The 20,987-nt window shown below is 42.2% G+C and overlaps 1 protein-coding gene across 3 annotated transcripts in view; it reads right to left on the bottom strand.

The window, feature by feature from the left end:
- LOC111870377 overlaps positions 1-20,987 on the bottom strand; it is a 206,653-nt gene that overhangs the window by 60,198 nt on the left and 125,468 nt on the right. For 2 of the 3 annotated variants that reach the window (XM_023862611.2, XM_023862612.2), the window contains exons 4-5: positions 13,345-13,671; positions 5,967-7,585 (exon numbers count right to left, since the gene is read on the bottom strand). In XM_023862611.2, coding sequence (XP_023718379.1) covers positions 7,312-7,585; positions 13,345-13,671 — 601 coding nt within the window. In that variant the 3' untranslated portion in view covers positions 5,967-7,311. Of the gene's footprint in view, positions 1-5,966; positions 7,586-13,344; positions 13,672-20,987 lie in introns of those variants that run through there. The other variant, XR_004513653.1, reaches the window with a different exon arrangement.

Here is a 20,987-nt window from a genome sequence, read left to right as displayed (position 1 = left end):
CCTAGATATTTCGAAGAAAAAACACCCTAACACGAAAACGTGTACATCAAAGACCGTGTCCTATGGGTATTATCGCTGTTAAAATGTGGATTGCACGCGGTTGTGTAGTTGGTTGAGGCACTATGCTACAAACCGGAAGGTCGCGGGTTCGAGTCCCAATTAGGTGGATTTTTTCAACTTACGTTATCCTTCCAGCCGCACTATGGCCCAGGGGTCAACTCAGTCCCTAATATAAATGAGTACCATGAATCTTTCTGGGGGTTAAAGGATGGCCGACGCGTAAGGCTGACAACCTTACCTCCACTTGTGAACCGAATGCCTAGAGAAAATGTGGGTGTCTCGACATTTCACATCCCTATGGGCTTCCTAGTCTGTTACAGGGATAGCTTTACCTTTACCTTACCATCCGAGGTTTTCTTCAATGGTAAATCTGTTGGTACTAATCAAGTAGTTTTCTTTTAATGCTACTGGGGTGGGACTAAGTCCCTTGTATTGCAGCCACTTCTGGCCTATTGTACCAGCCCCAGATGATAGGTGAGGGTGACTGTGGAGCAGTTGGTGGAATGAAGATTGGTAGGGGAAACCGAAGTAGTCAGAGAAAACCTGCCCCAGCGCCACTTTGTCCACCACAAATCCCACTTGACCAGACCCGGGCCACCGCGGTGGGAAGCCAGCGACTAACCGCAATCAAGTAGCTTAGACCGCTCGGTAAAATAACACCGCAGGAATAAAAATTAAGTCTATACAAATTACACTAATGAGAGATCTGTATTGGAATTATTATATATTTAGTCTCATATACTGATCTAAACAGTTGGACCGAGTATGTGAGAAATGAAGACGTGTTAATTAGAATCAGTGAGCAGAGGAATATCCTACACGAAATAAGAAAACGGAAGGCTAATTGGATCGGTCATGTTTTACGCAGAAACTGCCTTCTAAAAGAAGCTATCGAAGGAAAGATAGAGGGGCGGATAGAAGTGACAAGAAGACGAGGAAGAAGACGTAAGAAGATGCTGGATGACCTTGGGGGCAGAAGAGGATACTGTCATTTGAAGGAGAAAGCTCTAGATCGCATTAAGTGGAGGAATTGTTTTGGAAGAGACTGTGGACCTGTCGTCTGACAGATTGCTGCTGATGATGACTGATCTAAAAGCAGATCTCAGTGGCCGCGTGGTCTGAACTGTCTTTCGCCCGCTCAAACCCTGCGATCATGGGCTCAAATTCCACTCATAGATGTCTGAGTTTACTCTATGTCTCTGTTGTTCTGTGTGTAGGTAGTGGCCTTATAGCGGGCTGATCCCCCGTCTAAGGAGTCCTACCGAGTGTGTATTGGATTAAGAAACTGCAAAGGACGGCCAAGGTCCACAGGGGCTGTAGAGCCATTTACATATACCCTGATTTAGAATACTAATAAGACCAACTCTCAGCGTGGGCTAGTGAAATATTTGGTTTGCGAAATGGGCCAGTGCAAGGCCCGGAGCAAGTAAATACCCGTGTGTCTGCAGGGATACAGCACAATTATTTTGTTTTGGGATATTATCCGTCGTCCTGTTTTTAATTAAACACAGCGTTCCGGATATTGGATTCTATCTCCGTCTTCAGGCAGAACCTACTCATTTGAGCCAAATCGATAGAACTGACCACCATCTCTCTAAATAAAAAACAGGATGGATAATGTCCAAATAGACAATAATTATATGAACATACCATCGTCACAAATTTTAGTGATACAGCAGTTAAACTGGAAATGTTCCTAAATATAAGAATCTCATAGGCCATATATAAATGAAGCGCGTGAAATGGGGTAGGTTTATTCTGGTTTTGGTTTTATTGCAACTGCTGCTGCTGCTGCTGCTGCTGTCAATGCAACATTACTTCAAAATTATCGTTAAAATATGCAATATTGATTATTAATTCTGAATGATTATTTATATTTTAATGTTACGATGAAGAAATTCGTAATTTTAGATGAAAGTCTTATTCTTACAGTAATGTTAATTGTATTTCGATTCGTATTTGGAGAGCAGGATGTTTGTCTTTCAAAAAGATTTTTAAAACTGAATACAATAAGATGGCACATAACATAAAATCATATTAGGTCCCACAGACAAAATTATGACTAAGAAAGGTACTAATAAATACATCTACCGAGAGATAACATAGATACCATAAAGAAAAACACACAAACTTTAATTGACGCAACTAAGGAGGTTGGTCTAGAAGTAAACACAGAGAAAACTAATGCAGGGCAAACTCATGACTAACTAACTCGTGATGGCCGCGCCATAGCTCAAGCGGTTGTTCGCTGACTTCCCACTGCGGCGGTCCGGGTTAGATTCCGGGTCTGGTTAAGTGGGATTTGTGGTGGACAAAGTGGCGCTGGGGCAGGTTTTCTCCGAGCACTTCTGTTTCCCCTGTCAATCTTCATTCCACCAACTGCTCCACAATCACCCTCACCTATCATCTGGGGCTGGTACAATAGGCCAGAAGTGGCCGCAGAACAAGGGACTTAGTCCCACACCACTAGCAATACAAAAAAAAAACAGAGAAAACTAATGCAGGGCAAACTCATGACTAACTCATGATAACTAACAAATGTTCTGAAAATGTGGCACAGTTCAGATATTTGGGAACGATAATAACAAATCAAAACTTGATTCAGGGTGAAATTAAGAGGAGACTGAATTCGGGTAATGCTTGCTACCATTAATTCCACGACTACTCGTCTTCTCGTCTGCTGTCTAAAAACATAAAGATTGGAATTTTGCCTGTTGTTCTGTATGGGTGTGAAACATGGTCTCTGACATTAAGGGAGGAACATAGACTGAGGGTGTTTGAGAACAGGGTGTTGAGGAGAATATTTGGACCGAAGAGACATGAAGTGACAGGAGGTTGGAGATAGTTATGGAAGTTACGATTATGATAACTGCAGATTACATAGGGCTCATTCTCTTTCAGAGGCCGCCATTGTGATTATTAAAATTAAAATTTTTTATCTGTGGTATTGTACACAACAGCGCCATCTGTGTCTGTGTGATATGATGTACGTTTTTTTTTCAGTCGAAAGAATTTTGGGATTTTGTCTTTGCCGTTAATAACTTTTGTAAAGGAGTTGTTTAAAAGTTGAAGATGTGGTTATCTTGTAAAATAATTAACCGCTTGGCTACATTTTTAGACTCGCAACTGAGATTCATGGTTTAATACTAGAGTTGTAATTATATAGTGAGTTCCATTTGGAAGATAATTCTGCAGTCGAAACCACGCTCGTCCCCCCTACCATGGATTTCGTGGTAGAGAGGGGTTTGAAGCTTTTGTAGTTGTTCAATTGCGAAACAGAGCACGGTTCCATCTCTCTCACTTAAAATTTACTTTAAAGGTAGACAGAGAACTTCATATTTATGAAAGACCATGAATATTAAATTGCAGTTAAATAGAGTTTCTCAATTCTGTAAGGTTGCCTGGTCAGGGTGCAAAATATCCCCCTCAAAATTGTGTTATACTAACAGTAAACATAACGGATATTTAAGATTTGAGGTTTTCACGGCGGTGATTATGAAGAAAGCAGTCTTCTGGGATATGGCATGTGTACATGTGGTGTTAACCGACGTTTCGGAGGAACGTATCGCCTCCATTTTATTTCCAACACCAGTCTTCTTGCGAATTTTCTTATTTTTCCTTCTAACCTGAAGATGGAGGCAATACGTCCCTCCGAAACGTCGGTTAACACCACATCTACACGGTGCCACATCCCAGAAGACGGCTCTCTTCATAAAGGTTATAGTTTCAGATTTTAGATTTAAATCTGTTTAAGCATCTTCATATTTAAAATTATTGTATTGTAGCGACATACTCTGTGTATGAATAATTTATTATTTATTTCAGCCACCACGATTTATACGTATATGTGCACTACATAATGTAATTATACATATAATGTGTGCTGACTGAAATAATGACTTATCCTTATATTTCATTAAGCCATCAGCTGCAGGGCTAATCAGACGCTTTAATTAGTACAATTTTTAATTCCGTTGTTGCTTATAAGAATCTAAAATACTGAAACAATAAAATATATTCAGAATTACTGGGGTTCTGGAATTTGTCCATTGTACGATATTCTAAAACCTCGAGAACACAACGTTTCGGAAACTGAACTCTTTTCGCCCTTACGTGATAGGAGGAGGAGGCTAGAAAGAGGTAAAGGTCCAGTGATTGAAGTTAGCTCTTTCTAAGGGACCCAACAGAGTGTCTCACATATCACCTGAGGACGGAAACAGATCCAGTTTCTGAAACGCCGTGATCTCAGTCTTTTAAGAATACCGAACGATGAACAAAGTCCAAAACCCCAGTAATATCGGGGATTATACAACATCGTCAGAACCCTTTAAAATATAATGAAATACATGTACATTTATACCTGACTGTAATATTCGGTTAAGGCCCTCTTTCTTATATTTCAATTTATAATTAATTAAATAATTTTCCTGGGGAGTAAAGCGCGGCCGGTGCGTAAGGCTGACAACCTTACCGCCATCTGTGAGCCGACTGTTTAGATAATGCGGGAGCCTCAACGTCTCACAACCCTATGGGCCTTCATGGCCTGGTAGAGGGATAGCTTTACTTTTCTTTTTACTTTTTAGATTCATAAAACGCCTCTGCGTCCTGCTGCGTTACCCTCCGATTACTCGTGTCTTTGCATTAGCCGAGAGAGAACTGCAGTCGCTCTGATCATGAATTCTTTATGTTTAAATCGTTACGGTCTGTTGCTACGAATTGCCTTATAGTCTTGGTCTGGGCATCGCTGCTTTAGTCGACTTAAGACGCGTCCTTTTCTGTGCTTTTCAGCAGCGACTTGAAGCACAGAGCAAATGATGCTCAAGATGGTTCAAGTTTGTATAGCAACAGGCGTGACCAGAGTTGTTTGAACGGCTGTTGTACTGCGATGTGGAAAGCAAATGGAAAAACTACCACATTATCACTTTTCCTGGATAGTCTCTTTCCAAAAACAGAAGATCGCATTAAGTGGAGGAACTGTTTTGAAAGAGACTGTGGACCTGTCATCTGAGAGATTACTGATGAATGAAATGAAAGACAACTTTGAAGGCGGCTTCTTTCCTGTCTTTCCGAAAGATTTTTCAGATTTTGTTGGTCTCAGCTTGTCTCTTCAACTATATTTGTAATTTTCAGTATTTCAAAGGGGGAATGCGGTAGTATAGTTGGTTAAAGCACTATGTTATAAGCAGGAAGGTGGCGGGTTCGATTATCGATGAGGTAACTGGATATTTAAATTGACCTAATTCTTCCAGCAGCACTGTGGACCTAGGTTCGACCAATCTCTAACAGAAATGAGTACTAGGAATATTTCTGGGGGTAAAGGGAGGCTGGCGCTTAAGGCTGACAACTTCACCGCCATCTGTGAGCCGAATTTCTAGAAAATGTGGATATCAATGTCTCACAACCCTATGGGCCTCCACGGCCTGTTGCTGGGATAGTTGTACTTTTTAATATTTCAGTGATGTCAGGATTACTCGGTAACCACATCCATCGAAACTCGAGAGAAGTTTCAAAGAGCGTATTTGGACTACTTATAATTTTTATTATTCGTTTCGGTTTCAAATCCAGTTGCCACTAATACAATTAATTAGTTTAATTTCGTATTATGTAGAGGTAATTTTATATAAATTGCCATTCTGCGCCAATATTCAATTATAAAGTTTATTTTATGTTACTAGGGCACGCAGTAGCGTAGTTGGTTGAGGCACTACAAGCCGTAAGATCGCGGGATCAAATCATTATGTGGATTTTTTTTACCTAATCCCTGGTGCCGCACCATATCCCTGGGGTTATCTCAGCCTCTAACATAAATGAGTACCAGGAATATTGCTGGGGGTAAAGGGCGGACAGCGCGTAGGGCTGACAACCTCACGGCCATCTGTGAGCCGATTGTCTAGATAATGTGGAACCCTCAACATCTCCCAACCCTATGGACCTTCACGGCATGTTACAGGGATACTTTTACTTTTTATTTACTTCTATTTTATGGTACTTATATAATTCTGTGTCTATAGCTTTCTTAAGTTCTAAAATAATATTTCTTAAGTAAGTGAAATCAGATACGTATTCCATTGCTATTCCGTCTATTTGTACTTCTACTTTTTGAACACTACTTCCAGAAATTCTCGTTTCTTTTTAATTTTTGTAATATGAAAGTTTTCATCTGACATTTAAAATTCCAAATGAATAATTCTTAAAATATATTTCATGACGTAATTTTGAAGTAGTTAATTATAATAAATAATCAATCATTAATGAGTCCAATTTCTCGGGTAGAAATTCGAATTAATTTGCACTGAAAGAATGAATATTAAGTTAGGAATTCATAAACCTCTTTACAGTTTTATTAACATGTCGAATTACTGAATTTTTGGTATAAATGTACCGGAAATTTAGATATAATAAATCAGGCTTACACGATAAAATCAAAAGTGAAACTTAGGCCAGATATAAATTAGACATGCATGGGCTCAGCATCAGATATCTTCACACTGATAGCGGCAGTAGAATTTCAACCACTGGTTTCACCAAAATTAAAATATTAATTCTTTATGTTAAGCATATATGTAATTTTGGTACTTTCAACATATACATACTGAGAGAGAAACTCAAAGAAACTTACTCATTGCTCATTCGGTACAACGAAGGGATACGGACTGGAGAACAGGTGTTCGATTCCCGGCAGGGATAAGATTCTTCTTTTCTCCGTAACGTCCAGATCGACGATGAAACCCACCACGCCTCCTATCGAATGGGTACCGGGGACTGTTTCCACGGGGATAAAGCGGCAGGGGCGTGAAACTAATCACTCACCTCCATCTAGTATAAAGGTAAACAATGGTATAGCTATCTCCACTCCCCCACACGTCTTCATGCGTGGTGCTTAATTAATTAAGCACTAGAGAATCTTTACATTTTTTACGTTACAAAACTTATTGCATCGATATTATTAAATTACACAAACGTTCTATAACTTGTGAATGATTTTAAAACTTTTTGTAGTTACACGAACACAATATTATCGGAAGGCTGGAAGACGGGTTCCCATTTAACGTACTTTTAGATTAATTCATAAAAAATAACAATTTATGTATCGCTATCTCACCTCTTGTAACTTTAAAATTTATCAGTTATTTTGGATTTTCTTCATTTTAAGTACAGTCCACCCAATTGCCAACTGCACTGAGGCTTCTCGATGTGCGTGGCCCATAACGCAGTCTCGCGGTTCTACAAGCCAAGTGCTAAACTCTGGTGTCAGCCCAGGAACAGGAGATTCTCCATGGAGTATGACGTATGTAGGCTGTTGCTTTTTGTGAGGAGGTTCTCTTGCGAAGGCTTCCTGGCCGCATGCAAACTGTGCAGCGACAGCATGGAGGCTGTTCTATCGAAGCTGCCTGGCAGAGAATTCACGTACTCCTGAACACTGCTGTATGAAGATACTTGTCTACGTAAGCTGGAACCATCCAACGGAAGTTTTTGGTCGTGAATGTCGCAGTCTCCATCCTCGGCGAGAACCACAGAGTCAAGCCTGCCAATACATGAAAAAGAAAATTACCTTTTAAAAACAGTTCCGTCGCAGACAAAATAAAGGCTCATGTTCTGTGATTTAATAACTAACACATTTCTTATATTTGTCATCTGGGAGTAGATCATGTCACTGCCTGTTCTGGTTCCAATCTAACAATAAACTAATTGTAAAATTTGAGGTTTTTACGGCGGTGAGTATGGAGAATGCCGTCTCCTGGGATGTAGAATATCTACAGATATCTGCTCACACTGTTTCATCGCTAGCTGATTTCTTATACCCTGAAGATGGAGGCGATAAATTCCTCCGAAACGTCGGTTTACAAAATATCTACACGGCGACAAATCTATAAGACAACATTATTAAAGAAAGTACTTGCTTTTACAATCAATAATAATAATATTTTCTGAACATTGCTATAAGTAACTTAGAATTTCTGTATTATAGCTGAGAAGCCCTAGGATCCAGTATCGGATCTGTTACCTGCTATCCTCACTGAAAATTTTCGTGCATTTCCTCAGTTCTCCAGTGTTTCAAGTTAGATCATGGCCAGAGATTCGTTTCATATCCTGTTCAATACATTTACAGATAATCCTATCATTTGACACTAAATATTCTGAGATACCGATTAACCAACTCCATGAAACAGAGCCATTATAAAGAATCTGGCTGTTTCTCAGCCATTAAACAAACCCCAAAAATGACATGGAACCAGAAAGTTTAGAGCCGTGTTCACATGAGCCCGTCACTTGCCTCTATTTTGAGTCAAATAAATCTAGTTCACATATTACCTTCCTTTTTCTTTACAATACTTTTTAACACGCTCCACCATATGCACCTGGATATGCACGTCTGTATGGATAATATTTTTCGAGTAGTACAAATTACAACTTTGATTTATCCGACCTCGTCATGAAATAAATCATAAATAATGAAACAAGAAATATGTGTAATTTTTCAGGATAGTTCTTGAATTTCACTGCACACCTTGCACTGGGACACAACACATATCACATTCGAAATGCAAAACATTATGCAGAGTAAGATCCAAAAGTCTGTGACGATGGTATATCAATACAAGTACTGTGCTTCTGGACATTATCCATTGCCCTGTTTTTATATAAGAAACACAACGTTTCGGATAACGGATGCTGTCTTCGTCTTCAGGTGGAACCTACTCAGTTGGACCCAATCAATATCTATGTTGGTACCATGCAGTGAATTTGTTTCTTTAGTGATGGCTTTTATTAAGATAATATTCTGATTTTGACAACAGCAGCCGTGAAACAGTGTAAGGATACAGGTGATAGGCCTCATAGGTGTGGAGTATTTTAACGTTTTTAATGATTTTCTTAACTCTCGCAGATGACTTATGCTGTGCTTGGTTTATATATCCAGTCTTGTATTTGTGCTGGTGTCCAGAGATAGGACTAGCTATGTAGACTGGCTCTAATTAAGCAGGTTCAACCTGAAGGCGGAGACAGAATCCTGTCACCGAAATGTTTTGTTTTAAATAAAAACCGGACGAAGGATGATGTCGAGAAACATAATAATTTTACTGTTCAGAGTCCCATAAACCTTACTAAAGAATGTATAAATCCATTGACTGAAATGAACAGCGTCGCGTGCCCTCTACACAGGCGTATACTGTTTTGGGCTTCGTTATTCTATCTTCTATGTGATGACACAGAGTCCCAGGGCGCCTGTCGTGTTCCATAGCCTCACTTCTTAGATCTTCAGAAGAAATCCTCGTTTTAGCAAAGAAGTATCTTGCTTCTCAAAGAAATATATTTCCCCTTTGAGATACAATTCCATTGCTTCACAAAAATCTGCAGGGATTTAAATATTCAAGAGCTTAGACAAATGTTTTATTTGTTTATAATTAAAATCTGTCCTTGTTTCCCTTAACGACGCTTCAGCAATTAATGCTCTGTCAGTTCTGTGACCCGAGCGGTTGAAATATTTGTAAATTATGAACTGAAATCTACATAAAAAGGACCGCCGTGGAATACATTCAAGCATGGTTTTTCAAATTGTAGGTCGCGACTGCGCATGGTCGTGACCTATTCTAAGTGGGTTGCCGAATTCGCAAGAATTATTTCAACTATACTCGTATTCATGCAGAATCTGGCAAGTCAGTGAAATCGGTAAGATTTGGAATGGGTTCTTTCGGAATATGAACCTGTGACCGGAGAAATATTACACGAAGTCTTTGTGATTGTACAGGAACATTTTATAACTTACTGTAGGTGCAGTGAGACTGTGAAGCTATTTATGTTTCTGCCGTTACCGTACAATCAGATATGGACCTGCAACAAATTCCGTGACCTGTAGTCTGCAAGCGAACTATACCGACCGAGCGACCGCCGCTTGTGGCCAAGTTAGTACCAACTTTAGCGGACAGAGGGTGTCACGTGGTCAGCGCAACGGAACCCCAAGGCCTTCAACATCGGGTTTCTAGATCGGAGATCCTGTTTCATTGAAACAGCTCCTCAGTTATCCTCACGAGACTGAGGGGACCCCGTTTTAGACCCACTACTTCTCAGAAAATCTGGTAGCGCCGGGAATACACCCAGGACGTCTGGATCTGTAGCCAGGAACTCTGACCGTTAGACCACAGAGGCGGTCAAAGTATACCTATACTTTCTCTGTTATTTGTTCGAGTTTGCACGACTTAAAGCAGATCGAAACAGAAAATGTATTCCTTATGTACTGTGTGTGATGTCACTGTGAGAATCTTCTGTGCTGAATACAGACTGCAAATGACTCACTGTAAGGACCGTAATGATAATGTATTACTGACACACGCTTACGTTTGGGCACTAGAAGTGTTACGATCCAGTATGCAGTGAACTGTGTTAAGACATTAAAGATTAAGTTGACGTGCCAGATCGAAGCAAGGAAACTTTCCATCCAGAGCAAAAGTTTTCATATAAAATCTGGATCCCTTTCCATGAATGCGCATATTAAAGTTATTACGAAAACATCTGCTTGACGGATAAGAAAAAACTCATAATCACAACAAATGAGTCTTGGTTTATTTCACGACATTTTCATACTATGCAAGTTACGTACGTAGCGTCGAATGACAGAATGATTTGTGAATGATGAACTCAAATCGGTGTGATCGTGGCCTTTAAAGTAATATCCCGAAATTGGCTTGGAGACTGTGAATATTGTCATGCTATTGAGTGTGAATATAGACGGGGTTTTTTGGTAATCGAATTTACTGGACACTTTATCACACAACTCGTGACTACACTCCACAAATCACTATCTCACACAGAGCAGTGTACTCAGTCACGGTCTTCACTGCGTTGTTTGGTAGCGGCTTCCAACAGCGGGTGTTTCTCTGATTCTGGGATCAAGTCCTTGCAGGCTGGCGGCCACCTCATGCCAATTTCTTCCTCTTTTAACTGTCGTCTCAGGGCACTATCGTAGTCAAGTCAAAGTTACTTTACGATTGGCCGTTAACGGCCAATCAGTTCGTCTTGGCGTCAAGCCAGAGACACTTTTTTTCAACTGAACTCTTACGGTAATAGTCCTTATGTAGCATCCTCTCTGACGAGAAGGTGGGGTTGTCTCTTATGAACATGTTTGGCCTTTAGTCAAGTGTACGTATCGCACATATAGCGTGTTACGGACAATTATTCCTTGTGCACTATATACAAGTCTGTCGGTAAAGGCTTTGCAAAACTATTCATGCCTGTTTTACGCATCCCATAATGGCAGCTGGTAATCTTTATATAGCCTCGGCATGGACCGCACAGAAAACACCGCTTCCATTATTGCGTGCGTATCTGTTGAGGTGATCACGTGACATGCCACAATATTTACTTATTTGTCAGTAGTTCGGACTATGAATAACATAGAGGAAACGACGTTCATTGAAACAGCCGTTGTTTAATCTGGGGTAATATCCGGGCATCTTCCTGGAGGGATTGAGGAAAACAAGAGCATTTCAGTCAGGACAGCCACTCTCCATGACGATAGTGAACCAGGGACCTTCTGAATACGAAGCCGGAATAGCAAGGAAGCAAACCACAGCAGTTCTCAGTGCTTAATTAGTTATGCACTGGGTCAACTTTACATTTACGCATTCTGCACATACCTCGCTAAATATTTATCGGGGAGAAACATGTTTCGAATGAGAGGCGCAGAACGTAACGAGAGGTGTTTTATGTCCACTCTGATATCTCCTTAGTTCTTACAGTTTTCGAGATAAGTACATAATGGAGATGTTATGAGAACACGTTCAACGCTACATGATTAAGAAACCGACCATGGCTTCCTGAATGAAACCGAATTTAAAATTACATTCGAGTTATCATTCTGATGTAGCTTCATCCTATTATAATATTACCATGAAGCAGGAGAGGAAATGGTTCGCAGATACAGTTGGCTATCCTGATCAATAAGAGAGCCCCGAGGGGATAAGCAGTACATATTACAATGGAATTTTTACAATAGGAATTTGTTCCTACATGCGACGCTGTTGGAAACCACGGCTACAATGTCTTCAGGCAACTGAAATAGCTCCTTCAAAATGAAGTGGCCTGGCGTCTACACGCATTTCCAGCCATGCCTTGAAGCGCATTTAAACAAATTATTTATATAACAGTCTAGTGTGTAGAGCCGCTGCTATGCAACGACCGCGAGACTGGCGGATACACCAGGGTCCTTTCTGTGCAACGGCTCGGTAAACACGTTCCCGCGGAACTGCTGGACTACGACAGTGGAAAATCTGTTTTCTACGTGGTCCGTGCTGAGAGGTTATAAGCGGGACAAAGTTAGAGCTTAGTTACTTCTGTACGGTAGTCTGTGAAGAGAAGACTTGAGCCCGGAGCTAGAGGAATAGCCGTTGTTGGAGCCGTTACCAGGAAACGTCTACTAACAGGCTGAGAACACTAGACCCACTCTTCTAGTGAACTGCGTAGATGGAAATAACGATAGTGTTGAGAACACTGTACTGGATGCTCTAGTGAACTGTAAAGTGCGGAAGTAGTGGTAGTGTTATAGTTATTTGTAGATATGACCTGTAAGTGGTCAATAAATCGAGTCACTAATCCAAACCCTGTCTACAGTCACTCATAAACGTGAAACTATGTTTAATATGCCTCTTGTCACCACGACGTGGCGTGTCCTAAGGTTGCGAATGGAGGAGATGGCCATCAGGAATGGAACGTAGTTGAGGATATATTGAGTAAGCAGTCGCGGGCAGCCGACAAGGGGTGGTCATCCAGCTTGGGAGTTGGGTGTGGGGCTTACGCGTATACTAAAATCAGGGATACTCATACAAACGAACATTCTCTTTGATATGATATGGACCGTATAGAGAACGACGCGTCTAACAATTCTTCTATTGTTGCATTTATTTGTTGTCGCCGAAATATGTTTACCGAGCCGTTTCCTAGCATAAATACGGGATAGACATGGAGCCACACAGAATGATGGAAGAGATTTATGAACTACACCCTTGAGATGAGCTCAGATGCCATGATATACACAGAGATCGGTCGAGGAATCCCAAAATTGATGTGGAGAGGGGATTCACAGACACACTCTGGTGACCTGCGATGTCTACTTTTATGTTTCCAAAACAAGGAAAGTAGTCTAAAAATATATTTTAAAGAAATGGGATAAGTTCAGGGTATGGACCAGTGGCGGGGGCTTGTATGTGTAAAGATAAACCCGCCGGTTCCATAAAATGCTAGGAATTTCTTGTCTTCTCCAGAAGGGCCGGTGTACTTGGAGTTGCTTACCCGCTTAGCTTGCTGCCGGCGCGGTTGCACACGTGCACCAGCGTCATGACGACGAAAATGAAGGCGAAGTTGACGGCGCACGTGACGGCAATGACGAGTAGCACTTGGTTCGTGCTGTAGCACGCGTCATGGCTGGCGAGACGCCTCGAGTGTGGAGACGTTTGGTTGCCCTCCGCAGAGGGGCTCACCATCGTGGTGCTGACGTTCATCGGTGGCTCCAGTTTCCGCCTGTGCTTACCGTGATGTCGCACGGGATGCTGTGCCTTACCGTCCACGTCATGTCGCATGGACCTCAGACTTCTCTTCACCATGGTGGCGTTGAAGTCGCTGCGAGCAGGAGAGGAACAATTCGTTAGAAAAGATTGCAGTTTCAAAACTTCTCATTCTACGCACGAACTATCTCACTCAGAAATAATGACCATATCAGAGATAGCTCAGTCAATATAGCAAAGGTCTACGGGCTGGAAGGCCGGGTTTAATTCCCGGCAGGAATAAGCGATTTTTCTCTTCTCTACAGCGTCCAGCCCGGCTCTGAGGTTCACTCAACCTCCTTTCCATTCGGTTCAGGGTTTTCCTTTCCTGAATATAAAGCGGTGTGGGTGTGAAGCTGACCACTCACCTCCACCTAGTGTCGAAGGCAAGAATGGTGGAGCTATACTTTCACTTCTCCATCCGTCATTATGGTTTCATTATGTATATGGACAGATTTGGCTTTGTTTATTATATAAAGAGAAACGAAATGGTTATATGAAGTTCCGAAATTACGAGATTTCGGGTAACCATAACAACGAATTGGTGAGTGTTAACATGTTGCATGGACGTAACTTATGTAGCAAGAAACGTGCAGTCTTTCATTTTAGTGCATCGTGTCTATTCTGTGAATATTAATAATACTTGACTGTGGACGTGTGAAATGTAGTATGCTATATAAAGGAGACGGATACGATCAGTTATGATTCCGTGTTATTCGTGGGAGACTGTTAATCACCGGCATCGATGTATCATTATATATATATATAAAGTAAGGAACTGGAAAATAACAGACGAGAAAGTAGATATATAAAAAAAGGTAAAGCTATCCCTGTAACAGGCCGTGGGAGCCCATAGGGTTGTGAGACGTATAGGCTCCCACATTTTCTAGAAAATCGGCTAACAGATGGCAGTAAGGTTGTCAGTCATATGCGTCGGCCTCTCTTTATCCCCCAGCAAGATACCTGGTACTAATTTCTGTTAGAAGCTGAGTCGACCCTAGGACCATAATGAGGCTGGAAGGATTGGGCCAATTGAAAAGAAACAATGACCTCATAGGGAATCGAACCCGCGACCTTCCACGCTTGTAACATAGCGCATCAAGCAACTACGCTACTGCGTGCCTCCATTTTATAAGATTACAGCTATATGCCCTCTAGTATAATTAATTGCCCTGGACCAAACACCTTTCGAGAACGTGACAGTCTCTGAGCTGGACAACATATGCCCCCCTCTTTATGAGGTGCAGGGTTATCTTGCTGCAGATCCCCGGCTTCCTCTCGCATAATCCCAAGTCTTAATATAGGCCCACTCAATCTTAATCTTGAAAAGGGATAGACGAATGGTTGCTTCAACCTCGAAGAAAGAGCCCCAGGAACCTACCGAATATTAGGCTGGGTGGGTCACAGAGCAGGTACTGACGATGTCAATGAGAGAAGTACTTCTTGCCCTTGCTGGCGATCGAACCCCAAATCTGTCAAACAGCCTAGCAGCTGTAACGACTGGAAAGCCGCTTCGGAAGAATCTCCAATCCAGGAGATTCCCTTGCGACAAGAGACCATGTTATGCACACCCATGAATATTGAAATCTCAGGCTTGCACCGTGCACGGTTAGGGCGCTGCAACATGTCGGTGCAAGGCTTGCAAGTGACGAAGACATTCCATCTCTGCCCTTTGTTTTCCTGTCTGTGAACAACGTGGATTACCATAATAAGGGCTCAAAATCCTGATGTTGGGGGAGATTTAACATCGTGACGCACGCTGGCAGGCAAGTGGCACAGAAAGGATGCATGTTAGGGAAGTCGGGTCTCTGGTTACGTCTCCCAAATTACATAACCGCATTCCGTGGAGTCTGCTTCTTTTTTACAGTTAAATTTACAGACCTCTTGGGATAGCGAAGCCGGTACGACTTTCTACGGGTTGGACGAGTTCGAGTTCCGGTAGGGTCAAGAATTTTCTCTTTTACATGTCGTTCAGGCCCATAGGGTTGTGAGAAGTTGAGGCCCCCACAACGTCTAGACAATCGGCTCACAGATGGCGGTAAGGTTGTCAGCCTTACGCGCCGGTCGCCTTTTACCCCTCAGGAAGATTCCTGGTACTCATTTCTGTCAGTGGCTGAGTTGGCCCTAGGTCCATAGTGCGGCTGGAAGTATTAGGTCAATTGAAAAGAAATCCACCTCATCGATACTCGAACCCGCGACCGTCCAGCTTGTAGCGTAGACCCGATGGGCCTTCACGGTTTGTTACAGGGATAAATTTACCTTACATTTTTTAACTTTTATGTCAAGGCCGGCTCTGGGGTCCACCCAACCTCATACCCAAATGAAACCAGGGGCTCTTTCCCCAGGGATAAAGCGGCCAGGGCATGAAGCTGACCACTCACTTCCAGCTAGTGCCGAGGTCAAGAAAATGTGGATCTATATATCCACCACCCATACGACTTCAAGATGCACTGCTTAATTAGTTAAGCACAGGGACAACTTTACCTTTTACCTTGGTAACTACGTCATATAGCACTGAATGGTAAGATTATAGATAAATGATTAATTGAAAAAATAGCGATCGTGGTGTAAATGGAGGTACAATACCGGAATTTGCCGAGAAGGACTGAGGAAAATCATGATAGTCGGTGTGCCGGCTCGTACTGAACCCAAGAGCCTTCCGAATACGACTACAGAGCCGTTACCGTTACGCGAACGCGCTCCGTGGCATGGAATTTGGGGTTGCACTGAAGCAGTAAGTTTCTTGGCCAGGTAAACGAAGTTCCTACCGATGAAGATGGATGAACGGTCTGGTTCTCTCTGCGTCATGCAGCTTCGTGGCGGCACACTTAAGTCTTAAGTTGAAGGAACAAAGGAGAAGAGGTCAGGAGATCGGGCGGCTTCCCATATAGAAAAAGTTTTAGTTTTACTTGAGTACAAATGTTTCGCATTCCAATTCTCTTAATCTCATTCTCCAGCTTTCATCTGTTTTTCTTCTATCTCTAATCCCTCTCATACTCTCCATTTTACCTCTATCTTCTCCTCCATTTATATTAACATTTTATTGCTTATTTGTTCAGTGCAATACCTCTGTTTTCGGGCTCCCATCGCGGCTTCACTCAGTTCTGCTTATAACATCCTGGAACGGACCGCACAGAAAACACCGTTCCTGTGTTGGTGTTTATGGGCCGCTTCCTAGTAACAGCCGTTGTATACTTGTCTGTTCCGCAATTGTTGCCTAGCAACGGGTCTACTACTATCCCTACTGTTACATTTAACATTTCTAAGTCTACGCCTTATAATTCTTCTCTTACTTCTCCTATTTCTATCCATATCCTTTATCATGCGCCTACTCTAGGGCTTATCTCCTTCTTCCTGCCCTTATTACTATTGTTTCTGCTGCTGCTTCTTTTCCCTGTCTCCTTCTGTTATTCCTCTGTCCCAACTTTCTGTCCCTTAATCTTATTCTTCCTGACTTTCTTTCCTCCGTCAACTTTTCCTTCCTCCATTACATGATCTGCAAAGTATCTTAAAGGAATAATGGTTGTGGCATGAATACGTTCTGTGACTACATTTATACTCTTTGCGGGTTTCCACGAATAGCGTAGTAATATAAATACACATAAATCCAGCTACGTAAGGATACGAGAATGAACCATTGTGGATTAATTTATCTCGGGACGTCCAAATCTGTTCCCTCAGCTTCTCCCAGACAGACAGACAGACAGACAGACATATTTCCCTGTCTTGCAGCCATTAATTCGGCAGGAACCAGCCGCAGTAGCGTAATGAAAACCGAGTTTTATTTATTTAAGTTTCCAGCATATGTCTGTGCCTCCGTCTGGAAGCTCCACGTTATGCAAATGCTCCTCGCCTTATCCTGCAAGCGGAGAGCTTTATACACGTATTTCTGTTAATTGCTTTTCATTCACTTCAGCAACGAAATTTTCTGCGTCTCAGGTATTGAGATGACGTGTTCAGTTCGTACACCATCTGCAACATTGATTTCTTGCTTATCTAACGATGCCCTCTAGGCACATGTACGTTTCTGTTATATGCCACCGCCCGTCTCTTTGTTCGTATGGAACAACTCGAGAATCGCTGAATAGATATTCATAAAATTTGGCATTGGGAAAGTATAATTTTCCTTGTAGATTTCAATGAGTTTGAAATTTAGTCTCACATATAAAAGTGAGAACACAGACTGATGGTGTTTGAGAGAAGGGTGCTGAGGAGTATATTGGACCTAAGGGGAACAAATGACGTACGGATAGAGAAAATTGTCTTTGTTCTACAGATCCTGTCCCTCCATTTGCGCTTCTCCTTCTCCACTACTTTCTCTACCCCTCCTCCTTCTCCATGAGGAAGTAGAAATGACGTGGGAGAGAACATTAATAAATTGGCTCAAATCCAGAGACTCCTCCGATATGTGAGTTTCGATGTTCTCACTGCAGCGACTGGGATGGGCTTGCTGTCTTAACGGATGTGTTGCTATGTACTGTGCTAGTTTCTTACCAACTTGCTGCCCCCATCTTCAGGGCAGAAAAATCGAGGGTGGAAAAAATTGTCGTGAATTCCCTCTACCTCATACTGGTCCACTCAGAGCCATAACTAACTAAAGGGATCTTAACCCTTCTTGAGAAGCTACCAGTTGTGCAGCTATTTAAAGACTTCCCAAAATTTAATGGAACCCGAAGGTTCATTACCGGGTTCACAAGAGCGCTCCACTGGTCCTTATCCTGAGCCAGATCGATCCAGTCCATACCACCCATCCTATCTTTCTAAAACCCATTTTAGTATTGTCCACCCACCCATATCTTGGTCTTCCTAGTGGTCTCTTTCCTTCTGTCTTTCCCAACNCGTTGCTATGTACTGTGCTAGTTTCTTACCAACTTGCTGCCCCCATCTTCAGGGCAGAAAAATCGAGGGTGGAAAAAATTGTCGTGAATTCCCTCTACCTCATACTGGTCCACTCAGAGCCATAACTAACTAAAGGGATCTTAACCCTTCTTGAGAAGCTACCAGTTGTGCAGCTATTTAAAGACTTCCCAAAATTTAATGGAACCCGAAGGTTCATTACCGGGTTCACAAGAGCGCTCCACTGGTCCTTATCCTGAGCCAGATCGATCCAGTCAATACCACCCATCCTATCTTTCTAAAACCCATTTCAGTATTGTCCACCCACCTATATCTTGGTCTTTCTAGTGGTCTCTTTCCTTCTGTCTTTCCCACTAATATCCTACATGCAATCCTCTTCGCCATATCTGTGCTACACACCCTATCAATCTTATCATATTTGATTTCACTATTCTAATTATACTTGGAGAAGATTACAAATTATGAAGCTCCTCATTATGCAGTTTTCTCCAACCTCCTATCACTTCATCTCTCTTCGGTCCAAACATTCTCCGCAGCGCCCTGTTCCCAAACACCTTTAGAGCCATTATATCTCAAATACAGCGTTCTCTTGGAAACACCGGGCTGTCTCCGCATTACGCGGCGTCACGACTCACAAGACCGAGCTCTTCGTTGTGGTAACATCGAATTCACCATACATACGCATATGAAGGCGTTGAAACTGTGCAGAAGTTTAGTTTCATTTGAATCCTGTTCTGTAGGATCAGTGCCATTTTGACATTCCTGTATTCGTAAATTTACCTTACTCTTGCGCCTATTGGCTCCCTCAGATTTCCGGTCCCTAAATTTTCCTGACCTTACGTCCATATTTCAACTCGTACTCTTCGCCAAGTGTAATTAGAATGATCAAGTCAAGGAGGGTGAGCTGGGTAGGGTATTTAACACGAATTGGGGGGGGGCGGGGCGAAGAAGATTGTATATAGGTTATTGATGGGAAAGCCAGAAGGAAAGAGACCACTAGGAAGACGAAGACGTAGGGGTTGAATAATATTAAAATGGATCTTAGAAAGATAGGATGGGACGCTAAGAACCGGATCGATTTGCCTCAGGATAGGGACCAGTGAAGGGCTCTTGTGAACACGGTAATGAACCTTCGGGTTCCATAAAATGTTGGGAAGTTCTTGAGTAGCTTCAAAATTGGCGGTTTTTCAAGAAGGGCTCAGCTCTATTAAGTTAGTTATATCCAGATTTCTCCATGTTCGACTTCCTATTCCATCATGAAGATGGAAGCATGAAGCTCCTCCGTATCGCTGGTAACGACCTACAAGATTATATGGCTTCACATCCTAGTTCGCAGAGACGTAGTGTGATTTCTGTGAGGAAGGAATGACCTTTCATTTATGCCTAATATTAAGATGAATTTCAGACCTCGGTGAGCCAAGAGCAGGCCGGGTGCTGCGCGCAGTCGCAAGGGTATGTGTTGGGAGAAAAGGTCGATGTCTTGTGCAGGTGTTCAGCGTGATGCATTAATGCCAGGCGCAATTCACATGATGGATAGACCCGCACGCCAACTGCCCTCGGCAGACTAGCATCCTTCAGGTTTATGCGGACAACTGACAATGGGAGGCTACTGCCTGGCTAATGACGTGTGTGGTACAGACACAGCGGGGATTATTATATAGTATAAGACGCTACTGGTTTCTTGGGTTATTTGAGACACTTAAGTACTTAGAGTTCATGAGGAATTTAAGAGGAGACTGATTTCAGTTAATGCTTGCTACCGTTCAGTCTACAACAGTTCGTCTTCTCGTCTGCTGTCTAGAACTATAAAAATTAGAATATAAAAACGATAACTTTGCCTGTGGTTTTGTATATGTGTGAAACTCAGTCTCTGACATTAAGGAAGAAACATAGACGGAAGGTGTTTGAGAACAGTTGAGGAGAATATTTGGACTCAAGAGAAAAAAGTGGCCGGAGGTTGAAGGGAACTGCATAACGAGGAGCTTCATAGTACTCTTCGCCAAGTATAATTAGAATGATCAAGTCAAGGAGGACGAGATGGGCAGGACCTGTAGTAAGAATGGAGGAGAGAAGGAATGCACATAGCATTTCGGTGGGAGAACCAGAAGGAAAGAGACCATTAATAAGACCAAGACGTAGGTGGGAGGATATTATTAAAATGAGGTGTTATCATCTGGATTGATCTGATTCAGGATAGGGACCAGTGGAAGGCTTTTGTGTAGAAGGTAGTGTACCTTCGGGTTCCATAAAACATAGGGGAATTTTTTAGTAGCTGCAGAACTGGCGGCTTCTCAAGAAGGGCTCAGCTCCGTGGAGTATCTAAACTGTATTCCGTGGATATTTAGCTTTGAGCGGTCGATGACGAATTGAAAAGGAGGTGAGGTAAGGTAAATCTGTCCTTGTGCTTATATATGCCCTTCACATATTGACAATGGTTTCCTAGTTACTGACTTACATGTGGTACCGCTAGTGGCCTCCGTAGTCTAGAGGCAACGTTCCCACCTCATGACTCGTAGTACGCGGGTTCAAATACCC

This window comes from Cryptotermes secundus, unplaced genomic scaffold (assembly GCF_002891405.2).
Source record: "Cryptotermes secundus unplaced genomic scaffold, Csec_1.0 scaffold938, whole genome shotgun sequence".
Lineage (NCBI taxonomy): Eukaryota > Metazoa > Arthropoda > Insecta > Blattodea > Kalotermitidae > Cryptotermes > Cryptotermes secundus.
This window is presented reverse-complemented; position numbering and strand designations above follow the sequence as displayed.